This window comes from Amia ocellicauda, chromosome 21 (assembly GCF_036373705.1).
Source record: "Amia ocellicauda isolate fAmiCal2 chromosome 21, fAmiCal2.hap1, whole genome shotgun sequence".
NCBI lineage: Eukaryota > Metazoa > Chordata > Actinopteri > Amiiformes > Amiidae > Amia > Amia ocellicauda.
Window position 1 is genome coordinate 345,391 of NC_089870.1, and position 14,208 is coordinate 359,598.

Here is a 14,208-nt window from a genome sequence, read left to right on the forward strand (position 1 = left end):
TTTGCGATTTAGTATTATTGTTGCACATGGAAAAGTTTTCTTACAGAAACGAAATGCTTGTCTGAATATAATGTTGTCTATACACGTTTAGCTCTTCCTAATATCTCTTAACAGAAACGTGTATTTATTTACAATCATGTAAAACAGAAAGAATAAAATAGACACAAAAGTCCTTCCACGTCAGGCTGTGTCACTCGTAGTGTTGTTCTCTGTCTCTGTTTTTAACACAAACACATACCAAACCCACAGTCGCTACTCCTCCCATAAGAGGGACGGACTTCACAGGGGCCTGGTTTTACAGAAAAAGCTCTGGGACACACCCGAGGAAGGGGTGTCTGGCACGGCACGGCACGGCACGGACGCTTAAGCCGGTGGAACCGAGGCATAAGTCACTGAGGTTAAGTGAACATTATTTCTTGAAAAAAATATTTAACAAACACTCAATTCCCTTACTAGTATTAAGATATAAATTGTTAGGTCTAAACCAAATAAACTATGAATTGTAATTTATAAATTTGTACCCAATAATCAGAAGTCACTCTCTACAATTAATGGAAACATCAATAGGTCGAATTTTTTTTATTTTTTTATTTGTAGCAGGCAGGTACCATTTTTAATTAGGTCTAGGCCTAATTAGAATGTGTCTGCTTTCTGCAGTTTTGGTGTTCTACATTTAATGATGACTAAATAAACACAGCACAGAAAAGTCTCACTCCCTGAACTCTGTTCATGTTACAGCTCATGTAGCAGGCAGAACAGAGCTTAAAAAAACAATTTAATACAGTGGATAAACCTGAAAGGTGTTGAAAAACATTATTGAAGCAGTTCATATTCCAAAGTTATGCTATTATTGTCATGCTTACTCAGTCTGTTGCTATTTCTCTGCAGGGATTTTAGTTCTCGTTGGTAACCAAGTTTAATTAAAAAAGAAAAGAACATGCAATAATTACCCTATGATTAATTGAGTGAGCAGCTCACCTGAAATTTGCCCAAAGCCAAAACTATGGACCTGTGAGTCTTCTACAGAATCTGTAATACTAACCGGAGTGCTGAAGACTTCATTATAACACAAGGATGAGCGCAGGTACCAGCTGATGTTGAAGCCCAACACAGGGTCACAGGAACTCTCATCTCCTTGAACTAGGGTACAGGAAGAAAAGTAGGACAGGAAAAATAAGTAAAACAGGCAGACATTGTAGAGCTACAGGACACAATCATTGGGGTTGTGTTTTAAGAGTAGTGCACCAAAATCCCTCTATCATGACGTTCATCAGTAACATACAATGACCAACATACAGTGGCTCCCAAAAGTATTCACCCCCCTTGGACTTTTCCAAATATCATTTTACAACTTTTACAACATGAAATCAGAATGGATTTAATCAGGAGTTCTTGCCACTGATCAACACAGATGATATCCATAATGTCAAAGTGAACAATATACTCTGCAAATTGGTCTAAATGAATTACAAATACAAAACAGAAAATAACTGAATTCATAAGTAATCACCCCTTTCAGTCAATTTTGTAGAGTCATCTTTGGCAGCAATTACAGCCATGAGTCTATGTGCATAAGTCTCTACCAGCTTTGCACATCTGGACATAGCAATTTTTGCCCATTCTTTTTTGCAAAAGTTTAATGGGCACTTTTGGTGAACAGCAATTTTCAACTCTACACATATTCTTATTTGGAGTGAGGTCCAAGCTTTGACTGGGCCACTCCAGGACATTAACCTTTTTGTTTTTAAGCCACTCCAGTGTGGCTTTGGCTGTATGTTTGGGGTCATTGTCCTGCTGGAAGATGAATCTTCTCCCAAGTCCCAGGTCTCTTGCAGACTTCACCACGTTTTCTTCCAGGATTTATCTGTACTTTACTGCATCTATTTTGCCCTTTACAAGGTTTCCAGGCCCCAAGGCAGAGAACCATCTCCACAGCATGATGCTGCCACCACCACGCTTCATGGTAGGGATGATGTTCTCAGGAAGATGTGCTGTGTTAGGCTTGTGCCAAATGTTGCGCTTGGTGTTGAGGTCAAAAAGCTCTATTTTGGTCTCATCAGACTACATCACTTTCCTCCACTTGGTCTCAGAGTGTCCCGCATGCCATTGATGTGAGTTTTTTCAACAATGGCTTTCATTTTGCCACTCTCCCATAGAGGCCACTTTTGTGAAGCACCCGGGCTATTGTTGCAGTATGCACAGTATCTCCCAGCTCAGCCATGGAAGACTGTAACTCCTTTAGAGTTGCCACAGTTGCTAGTGCCATTTTCGCCCGTTTTTGAGGATGGCCTGATCTAGACAGATTCACAGTTGTGCCATATTCGCTCCATTTCTTAATAATGGACCTTACTGTGCTCCAGGTGATATTGAATACCTTGGAAATGTTCTTACAGTGCCCCCTTACAGATTTCCTCATTTTTTGCATATTTGTCACATTGAATGATGTCAGATCTACAGCTCTGGAAAAAATTAAGAGACCACTGCAATTGTTTCTTAAATCAGCATCTCTACATGTATGACAGCCATTCCATTCCACTCATATTTTTATTTGGAATTTTTAGAGAAATGTTGTCAGTAGTCTATAGAATAAAACAAAAATGTTCATTTTACCCAAACACATACCTATAAATAGTAAAACCAGAGAAACTGATAATTTTGCAGTGGTCTCAATTTTTTCCAGAGCTGTATATATAGATATATAAAATGAAGAGAACCCAAGTAAACACAAAATTCAGTTTTTAAATAACATTTTTATTTATTTAAGGAAAAAAGTTATCCAACACCAACTGGCCCTTTGTGAAAAAGTAATTGCCCCTGTCAACTTAATAATGGCTTGCACCACCTTTAGCAGCAACAACTGCGACCAAACACTTCCTATAATTGGAGATCATTCTTTCACATCGCTGTGGAGGAATTTTGACCCACTCTTCTGTAAGAGAATTTCATATGCTGGGTTTTTCAGTCAATCTAAATAAATAGTTGAACTGAAAACTCATAGGTCAATTGGTTTCTCTTTTAAGATTATTTTTAGAGGGAAGATGCGGTCAAGTCACAGATGTGCAATAATCATATATTTGTGACAAAAATAGAAAACCAGTATCATTTAATTATATTACTGAACATAAATAATATAAAGCTTCTGCTAGATTACAGAAAAGATAGGATATTACCCCTATTCTCCTATTTTCCTCAGAGGGCAGCTTAGGTCAGTCTGGTCAGGTCGGCAGCGGGTGTGTCTCTCCTCCTGCTCTTCCTTTTCTTCTTTTTCTTCCTTTTTCTTCTTTAACCATTCACATATTTCATTATGGCAGTAAGAAACCTAACTGTTTGGCCTCTTTCAGGTGTTTGTCCTTGTACTCTTATCTCTAGTTTAACTGATAGCAGGGCCCCTCGGAATTTAAGGAACTAGGCAAAAATAGGGAGATGTTGGTTTCCTGTATCAAACCAGACAGCAAGATATTTCTCATAGAAAAACTACATTCTAACGAATAATATCTTACACTTCTTTGCAGAATTGCTGTAATTCTGTGACATTGGAGGGTTTTCAAGCATGAACTGCTCTTTTAAGGTCCTGCCACAGCATTTTAATGGGCTTCCAGTCAGGACTTTGAGTAGGCCACTCCCAAACCCAAATTTTGTTTCTTTTGAGCCATTCTGAGGTGGACTTACGCTTGTGTTTTAGATCATTGTCCTGCTGCATAACCCAATTATGCTTCAGCTTCAGATCAAGGACTGATGACCTGACATTCTCCTTCAGAATGTTCTATTAGAGAGCAGAATTCATGGTTTCTTCTATGATGACAAGTCTTCCAGGCCCTGAGGCAGCAAAGCATCCCGACACGATCACATTACCACCACCATGTTTGACTGTTGGTATCCTGTTCTTATCGTGAAATGCTAGGTTTGCTTCACGCCAGACATAATGGAACCCGTGTCTTCCAAACAGTTCCACTTTTGACTCGTCTCTCCAGAGAACATTATCAAAATTTTTTGCAAATGTGAGAGGAGCACTAATGTTTCTCTTAATCAGCAGTGGTTTGCGCCTTGCAATTCTCCCATGAATTCCATTTTTGCCCAGTCTCTTTCTTATTGTCGAATCATGAACGCTGACCTTAGCTGAGGCTAGAGAGGCCTGCAGTTCTTTAGATGTTTCCTGGGTGTTTTTATGAAATTATGAATTATGAATGAGAAAATTATGAACATTTTCTGTGTTAATCAGTGGCAAAAACTCCTGATTAAATCCATTCTGATTTCATGTTGTAACACAATGAAAGATGGAAAAGTCCAAGGGGGGTGAATACTTTTGAGAGCCACTATATTTTATATACATGACAACGGTATACCTGTAAAAACCCAAAACATTGCAGTGAATAAAATTAAGCTAAAAAGACAATCAGAATTGTGTAAAGATGCAAACAAAGGATGTGCTTCTGAAAGTAAAATTGAGTTATTCAAATAAAATAAAACAAAAGAAAAAATCTCACACATTCAGCTTACAATTATATTATTCTCATGCAAAAATAGAAGAACACTAGTGATCTGGAGAAAAGCAGTTAAATAATTCCTGGCATCTTCAATTTTTTTATCAAGCATTTGAGCGATGTGTAATGTGTTACAAAAAATTACAGTTGGCAGCACTACGAACGAGTGCAATAAGAATTGTAAAACCAATTATGCACATACAATAACTGTATAACAATAAGAGCAATAAGGCAAGTAAACCCTGCTTTACAAACAAACCAACAAAAAAGAACATAAGAAAGTTTACAAACGAGAGGAGGCCATTCGACCCATCGTGCTAGTTTGGTGTCCATTAATAACTAAGTGATCCAATGATACTATCCAGTCTATTTTTAAATGTTCTCACATTTTCAGCTTCAACCACATCACTGGGGAGTTTGTTCCAGATTGTGACAACTCTCTGTGTGAAGAAGTGTCACCTGTTTTCCGTCTTGAACGCCTTGTAGCCCAATTTCCATTTGTGTCCCCGGGTGCGTGTGTCCTTGCTGATCTGGAAAAGCTCCTCTGGTTTGATGTGGTCGATGCCCTTCATGATTTTGAAGACTTGAATCAAGTCCCCACATAGTCTCCTCTGTTCCAGGGTGAAAAGGTTCAGGTCCCTCAGTCTCTCAGTAGGACATTCCCTTCAGACCTGGAATAAGTCTGGTTGCTCTCCTCTGAACTGCCTCTAGAGCAGCGATATCCTTCTTGAAGTGTGGAGCCCAGAACTGCACACAGTATCCAGATGAGCTCTAACTAGTGCATTGTACAGTCTGAACATCACTGCCCTTGTTTTAAATTCTACACTTTTGACAATATACCCTAGCATTGTGTTTGCCTTTTTTATTGCTTCCCCACATTGTTTGGATGGAGACTACATAGACTCCTCAGTATTTCTCATGCATTACTTCATCTAGTTCTATTCCTCCCATAGTGTAATTATAGTGGACATTTTTGTTACCTGCATGTATTACCTTGCACTTGTCCACATTGAATTTCATTTGCCAGGCGTCGGCCCACAACTGAATATTATCGAAGTCCCTTTGAATAGCCTGTGCTGCCGAGATTGTATCTGCTGAGCCACCTATTTTAGTATCATCGGCAAATTTGACAAGTTTGCTAACTATCCCAGAGTCCAGATCATTAATATAGATTAGAAACAGCAAAGGCCCTAGTACTGATCCCTGTGGAACTCCACTAACAACCTCACTCCAGTTAGAAGCGACTCCTCTAATCAACACCCTCTGTTTCCTATACATAAACCAGTTCATAATCCATCTACTCACATTACCCTGAATGCCTACAGCTTCCAATTTGAGGATCAGTCTTTGGTGTGGAACCTTATCAAAAGCTTTCTGGAAATGACTTAGCGGCCTATAAACAATTTCCCTCATTTCTTTAAGTACTGTTGGAAATATACCATCTGTCCCAGGTGATTTGTTCGTTTTTAATTCTGCTAGTCCCTTTAGTACCTCATCCTCATTTATCCTGATATCTCTTAGGATTTGCCTGGACTGATTGTTAACCTGTGGCATGTTATCTGTCTTTTATTTTGTAAAAACCTCTGTGAAATACTCATTTAGAACATTTGCTACATCTTGTTCGTTTTCCAAGATACTTCCATTTTTGCCCTTTATCTGTTACACTTCCTCCTTTATTGTCCTCTTGCTGTTGTAGTATTGAAAAAAGCTCCTTGCAGTAGCTTTAGCTCCAAGAGCTTTGTTTCTTTCTATTTCCCTCTTTGCTTTCCTGATCCCTTTCTTAAGTTCTCTTTGCAGTTCAACATATTCTATGTATTTAGAATCATCCCTTTTGTATGTGCTATACAGCATTTTCTTTCTCTTGATATTTTTTTGCATACCTCTATTAAACCATTTTCGCCACTGTTCATTGGTCCTCAATTTGCTAAGTTTTAGTACAATTTTCTCCTGAGCCTCAAGTAGTATATTCTTAAAATATAACCATGCATTTTCAACTGAATCTGTATCCAGTGTGCTCCAGTCTACCTCTTCTAAGTGCCGCCTCATACCTTGAAAACTGAAATTGTAGATCATTGTTTTAGACTTGGTCCTTGGTTTTTTGAAAGAATGTCTCAAAGCTAACCATGTTGTGATCACAATTTGTCATTGGTTCTCTAACTGGTGTCCCTCTGCCTCTGTCTTCGTCATTTGAAAATATCAAATCAATGCATACTCTCTCCCTGGTTGGTTCCCTGAAAAATTGAGTTAGAAAGCAGTCATTTACCATCTCAACCATCTCTATTTCTGCCTCTGTAGTCCAAATCGGGCTTTCCCAGTCTATGTTTGGGAAATTGAAATCCCCCATTATAACAGCCACATCCTTGCTACATGCAGTCCTGATGACACTGTACAATGCAACATCTTGCTGAATATCTGAGTTGGGTGGCCTGTAACACACTCCTACCACTAATCCTCCACATCTCTTGTCCAAAAGTTTCACCCACAAAGATTCTGTTCCGTTACTGGGATCTAATTTTAGTTCTTCTGCCTCAATGTCATTTTTCACATATAATGCTACTCCACCTCCTATTCGATTTTGCCTGTCTCTCCTAAACTGTGTGTATCCTTCTAACCTGTATTCATCCCCATTGTTTTCTGTAAGCCATGTTTCTGTCACACCTACAACATCATAGTCACCTGCCAGCACTGTGGCTTCTAAGTCCAACATCTTGTTCCTTATACTCCTGGCATTGAGGTACAAACATTTCAGGACTTTCCTACTAACAGATTCCCTCTGTTTTCTTCCCTTAGAGGAACATCTCCCATTGCCAGAGATCCCTGCCCCCCTGGTCCCTAGTTTAAATGATTCTCAATTTCTCTGCCCATACGCTCTCCCAATGCATTAGCCCCCCTTCTGTTTAGATGTAGACCATCCAGTTTGTACAGGTCCCATCTATCCCAGAAGAAAGACCAATGCTCCATAAACTTAAACCCCTCTTCCCTACACCAAGCTGTCAACCACATGTTAAACTTTCTAATCTTTGCCTGTCTCCCTGGCCTAGCACGTGGTACCGGAAGTATTTCAGAGAAAACTACCGTGGAGGTTCTGCTCTTTAGTTTTGTTCCTAACTCTTTAAATTTGTCTTGCAGAACCTCTGTCCTACCTTTTCCTATGTCATTGGTTTCAATGTGGACCAGTGGATTCCCCCCAGCTTTGGCCAGTAGCCCGTCTACTAGTTTAGGGAGATCTGCAAGCTGAGCACCAGGCAGGCAAGATACCATGCGGGTCTCCTTATCACTAGAACACACTGTGTGATCTACACCTCTAAGAATTGAGTCTCCTACTACAACTACCTCCCTCTTCTGGGGGGGAGTGGGCACCATGGTGCTCTGGTGCTCAACTGCCCTCCCATCACCCTCGGAGCTGTCATTGTCCAACTCAGTGTCCAGCAGTTGGAACCTGTTGGGCAATTCTAGCTCTTGGGGTGTCTCTAAGGGTTGTGCACGCTCTGTTCTGCAGCCACAACCTACTGTGGAACAGTAGGTCGTAACTGCAGTCATTTGGGTGGAACCTAAATTACTGTAATACACTCACCTAAAGGATTATTAGGAACACCATACTAATACTGTGTTTGACCCCCTTTCGCCTTCAGAACTGCCTTAATTCTACGTGGCATTGATTCAACAAGGTGCTGAAAGCATTCTTTAGAAATGTTGGCCCATATTGATAGGATAGCATCTTGCAGTTGATGGAGATTTGTGGGATGCACGTCCAGGGCACGAAGCTCCCGTTCCACCACATCCCAAAGATGCTCTATTGGGTTGAGATCTGGTGACTGTGGGGGCCAGTTTAGTACAGTGAACTCATTGTCATGTTCAAGAAACCAATTTGAAATGATTCGACCTTTGGTGACATGGTGCATTATCCTGCTGGAAGTAGCCATCAGAGGATGGGTACATGGTGGTCATAAAGGGATGGACGTGGTCAGAAACAATGCTCAGATAGGCCGTGGCATTTAAACGATGCCCAATTGGCACTAAGGGGCCTAAAGTGTGCCAAGAAAACATCCCCCACACCATTACACCACCACCACCAGCCTGCACAGTGGTAACAAGGCATGATGGATCCATGTTCTCATTCTGTTTACGCCAAATTCTGACTCTACCATCTGAATGTCTCAACAGAAATCGAGACTCATCAGACCAGGCAACATTTTTCCAGTCTTCAACTGTCCAATTTTGGTGAGCTTGTGCAAATTGTAGCCTCTTTTTCCTATTTGTAGTGGAGATGAGTGGTACCTGGTGGGGTCTTCTGCTGTTGTAGCCCATCCGCCTCAAGGTTGTAAGTGTTGTGGCTTCACAAATGCTTTGCTGCATACCTCGGTTGTAACGAGTGGTTATTTCAGTCAAAGTTGCTCTTCTATCAGCTTGAATCAGTCGGCCCATTCTCCTCTGACCTCTAGCATCAACAAGGCATTTTCGCCCACAGGACTGCCGCATACTGGATGTTTTTCCCTTTTCACACCATTCTTTGTAAACCCTAGAAATGGTTGTGTGTGAAAATCCCAGTAACTGAGCAGATTGCGAAATACTCAGACCGGACCGTCTGGCACCAACAACCATGCCACGCTCAAAATTGCTTAAATCACCTTTCTTTCCCATTCAGACATTCAGTTTGGAGTTCAGGAGATTGTCTTGACCAGGACCACACCCCTAAATGCATTGAAGCAACTGCCATGTGATTGGTTGGTTAGATAATTGCATTAATGAGAAATTGAACAGGTGTTCCGAATAATCCTTTAGGTGATTGTATATGCTACAAATAGAACATTGTAGACAATGTAGATATTGTCTACTTGACACTAATTCACAGCGCTGTAACATTATTTGGACCTCTGAACGCAAATTGATTATCACTGCATTAGCTAGTGGTCTTCCAATTTATAAAACATACCTTGCAATGTACTGTTTCACAGCAAAGATTTTGTCCATTTACAAATGCTACTCCACTCCCTGCACTGACTTCCAACCTCAGCTTTTATTCTGTTCAATACTTTGGTTCATGCCTACCATTGGCTAAAAGAGACTGCACCTAGCCACACTCATCCCTAAGTGGTGGAACGACCTACCCTCTGAGGTCAGCATTGCACAGTCCCTGACCACCTTCCAGTGATTACTCAATACACATCTTTTCAGGCTTTACCTGTAATAAAGCAGTCTAATCTCCTAGCTTGTTCAGCACTCTTATTAAACTAAACTATGCGTCCTTATGCTCCACATTACTTATCTATTGCTAGCACTTCTTGGACTTAACAGTATTAGATCCCCACTTGTTAGCTCATTGTCCAGAGATGTATACTTATTGTATTTTGTACCGATTAAAATACATTACATTTATTGCATTTTGTAATGCTTTGAAAATGTTCCTTGTGTAAACTGTAAGTTGCCCTGGGTAAGGGTGTCTAAGAACTAATAATACTTAAACAAGTTGCATAAAACAAAGGGACCTACTGATGATTCATAGCTAAAGGGGCTGTTTCCATTTATGGCTATTAACTTTTAATTATAAAAATGCCATTGCACACAGCCTTTACACACCTTTGTGTAGGGAAGGGGAATGCGGACGCATATTCTGTATCATGAGTCAGACTCTGTGTCATTAGATCAACACAATTATCAAAACTGGAGGAACGATAGCACCTAACAAGCATAATATACTAGAATACAAACAAACATAGGTATGTAATGTTTCATTCACATTGTTCACATACTATTACATTGTTTTCTCATTCTAGGACTGACACGGCACTGGCTGAACTTTCTGGCACCTGGATCACAATGTCACCAGTTTGTCACCAACGTGTCTGTAGGGACTTCATAGCATGAACACAGATATTTGAATTAAGCCTTCACCACAACACCAGACATTAGGTAACATTACTGTGTAGAAGATGCTTGATTACATGATTTTGACTCTCAACATATAAACATTGTGGTAATGTAAAGTGTTTTTATTTCTGCTAACTGCAAACTTTTATATCTCAGTTTTCCTCTAGGAGCCAGCCTAAGGTGGCAAGAAACTGTTGAGTTTCTTTATATAATCCTTCCCTATTCCAATGATCTTCTGTTTTATATGTTGTTATGAACTAAACTTTCAAAATTAACACAAACATTAGACACTTAATGCAAACACTTATAAAACCTGATGTACATCACAGGACCAGAGCACTACTTATGGGAAACACTTTAAAAAAGGGGTTATGAACTGAAAAATTTAAATTCCCTTGATCTTTTAAAATGTAAGAGGTCATTGTACTATAAAAACATCCTGTAAGTTTCAGAACTCAAAACTTTCTCATTAGTCTAAAAACAGCTTATATTGAAGCCAATCTGCAAAAACGACAGGATGTGGAATGTTTAGCCTGCTTAGCCCCGCCCACCGATTCACACATATAGTAGGTAAATAACGAGAGAGGCAAACGCAGGTCTATGCAGAAACCAAACGATAAAGATGGCTCCGAAGACAACAATTGACAAGTTTTTTACTTTAATGAAAATAATGGACGATGAATATAAGAATGACAGCTTGACAAACGATGGTACATTAATTTATACTTCATTTACATGAAGCAGCATGAATTATCCTTTGTCAGATATAACTGTATTGACGCCTAGAATCTAAACTTTATATGCAACAACCAATGAAATATAAAATGTGTAATATGCATAAATGTTAACAACATAACGACACAAACCGATTTATATAGCGTCTTCGGCTAAACTCTAATATAATGTAATAGGCTAACTACTTCACAAATACATAAAGTATAAATCTAAATAAAGATGATTATTTACCACACTGTCGCAGGCTGTAGTATCCTTGCCATTTGAGGTGCAGGTTCGTTGTCTTGTGATTCGGGATCAGACTCTGGATCAAACATGTTTGGCTGAATTTCACCGGCTGCCATTTCTCATCATCGGAAATTTTCAAAACAGTTCCACACGTATACTGACGGGGAGTTGAAAATGTTTAAATATGAAAACTGTCAGCCAATCATACCAGTGGGCGTTTACTTCCGAGTCTACAATCCGCCACGCCTATTCAAATGGTCTGTTCCGATGAGGGGGTCAAAACAGGACCAGAAATAGCCGATTACTTCTAAATTATGATGTTTTTTGATGTAAAAATCTTGATAACATTATAAGTGGACCTCAGAGAACAGTACAAAATTAAAAAGGCAGTTCATGACCGCTTTAAGTCATGTAACTACACTAATCAGCAACTGTATGGTTTCCTTTAAAGCACGTTTACACACATCACAACTTCTAGCGAAACCAAGTATGGCTGGGTACTTTTTTCAGCAGAGAGGCCTAGATTGCACAAATCTCCTTTAATACCAAGAAAGGTCCCCTCAAAATAAATACCATCAAATTAGTTCCTTGCTTATTTTCTTTCCAAATGTCAAGGCTTGTACAGTCTAAATAATAATAGTAGTAATCATTGTTATCATAATAAATAGGATAGTGGCACTGCTTACACAAAGTCCAACACTAGCAGGCAGACTAGGGTTGAAGCTGCACTGTTGACCACATTACTCTTGTTGTGGGACTGACCACACAGAAAACACGTAGGCGGCTGTAACTTGAGCCTCTCTCTTTCCAGGCCTGCAGTGCTACAGCTCAACACTCCTCTGACTTTCACAATGGCTATTTGTTTAAAAGGAGGGCTTGTGGTTTTGCTTTTCAATTTTAGAGTCTACAAAGTTGGTAAATTATTTACTCATGACATGAGCAAGAGCAGCAGTGCAATTTCAGTTTCTCGAATACGCATAGTATTACTAATGAAAAGATAAAATCATATACCCCCCCAAAGAGACAAAAACAAAAAAAAACTTTACCCTGGTGAAAGTTTTCATTAGGAGTTTAGAAACAGAACATCAGTCTTATGCAGTATGTGAGAATCAGGAGGAAGTGGACCTGACAAACAGATAGGTCATATCCTGCACCATAGCAGATTCCTACAACACACAAAAACAAGACACTTGACATGTAATATGATGTTGCTAGAAAACAGTGCAGTGTAACATCTTAACTATCTGGTTTGTGTGATTATCTGTAAGAGAAATGCATTAATGCATAGAACACCATATCTGATTGGGTGTAAAGCTATTTAGTCATGTGTGCATTAAAACAGTGTCTACAAGGTCTCCCTGACAGCTACCTTTTCCTCCTGTAGATATAAGGAAATCTGGACATTTGTTCTCCTCAACACTAAAACATTTTTTTCAAATGTACTCAACAAGGCCTTCACATTCAATGATAAGTTTCTTCAATTGTTCTTCCAAGACCTGCACGAAGTACTGTGGTTGAGTTATTGTGCACCCTAGCACAACATAACCAGTTTTGAATATTGATTCGACCATAGTAATAGATATGTTATTGTAGAGTCCCTTTCAAAAGCTACATTTAAGTCAAATTTGTGCCCAATTATTACACAGCCGAGGACTGATAATTAAACAATGAAAGCAAGTTTGTTCTGTAGGACATTTGTGACGGAACAGGTTTTAATTCTTACCGCCAGAATATGTATTAATAAAGTGCACAATGCTAAAAATATCACTGTAGAATTCATTTCAATACATAATTTAGAAGATCATTGAAGATGCCACCCACATCGATTTTACACCTGTATGATATCTGTATGATATCTACAAAAATAAACCTTTGTTGGAATGACAAAAATGTATCAACCTTTGGACACAGAGAGAGAGAGATGTAAAATGCTAAAATATTCACTCATGTAACTACCCACATTTCAATTCAAAATGGCTTTTTAAACATCTGGGTAATTAGATTAGTATTCATTTCTTAGCAGACACCCTTATCCAGGTAATACAACAAATAAACAATCTAACCAGAAACAAGATGAGACAAACACACACCCTTAATATATTGTATGCAGCAAGTGCTTAAATCGAAGATATGGAATTAAAGATAAACACATCCTTATAGTTTCCAGTTGGTGTAAGAGGCCATTTGGTGCTCAGCAATGCCAGTGCATCATGTCACATACACAAACAAGTAAAGTAGCGCCATACTGTATATTACAACATAATTAATGAAATTACTTAAGGCCAGTCAATCAGCAAAAATAAATGTTTGAGAGTTGGATACATAATAGTTACAGCAATCATTTTAGATCCAGGGACTTACAGGTCATGTAGATAGTGGTGTTGGCAAAGAGGGTTTTGCGGAAGACAGCATCCTTAGTTTCCTGGGAATAACATAAAGAATGAGTAATCTGTCCTAATGATCACAGAAATATTTTTTTTGGTATTAGCATTATCACTCCGTATTTGTCCGTAGGATACAACATAATTAATAATACTGGAGGTCTTCCTGTCAGGCACCACGCAGATAATTCAAGTTTATTCACGCAAAACCTGATACTGACAAACATTCCTGATATTTTTACAAAAACAAAAACCTACTACGTAAGGCTACCAGCTACCCATTAAGCATGCACTTGAACATAAAACAATACAGTTTATGGTGGAATCCTGTAATTTAGAGATACTAGGCAGGTTATGAAATGTGACTTGGAATAATCCATGAATTTGAGGACTAATACAGCAATGAGAAACACACACAGCTGTTCTCTCAAGCCTGATAGGTTCGGTTTACAAACATATGGACGAAGCATACGTGTTACTGTTTGCACCAAAATATAAACCAAACTGACAGAGTT

General features: G+C 39.1%; 1 protein-coding gene across 1 annotated transcript in view; it reads right to left on the bottom strand.

Annotated features, from left to right (window-relative positions):
* Window positions 1–14,208, bottom strand: part of LOC136717364 (transmembrane protein 87A) — a 41,548-nt gene that overhangs the window by 26,869 nt on the left and 471 nt on the right. Inside the window, exons 2-3 of the mRNA XM_066694985.1 lie at window positions 13,674–13,734; window positions 1,043–1,140 (exon numbers count right to left, since the gene is read on the bottom strand). Of these exons, the coding sequence (XP_066551082.1) occupies window positions 1,043–1,140; window positions 13,674–13,734 (159 nt within the window). The remainder of the gene's footprint in view (window positions 1–1,042; window positions 1,141–13,673; window positions 13,735–14,208) is intronic.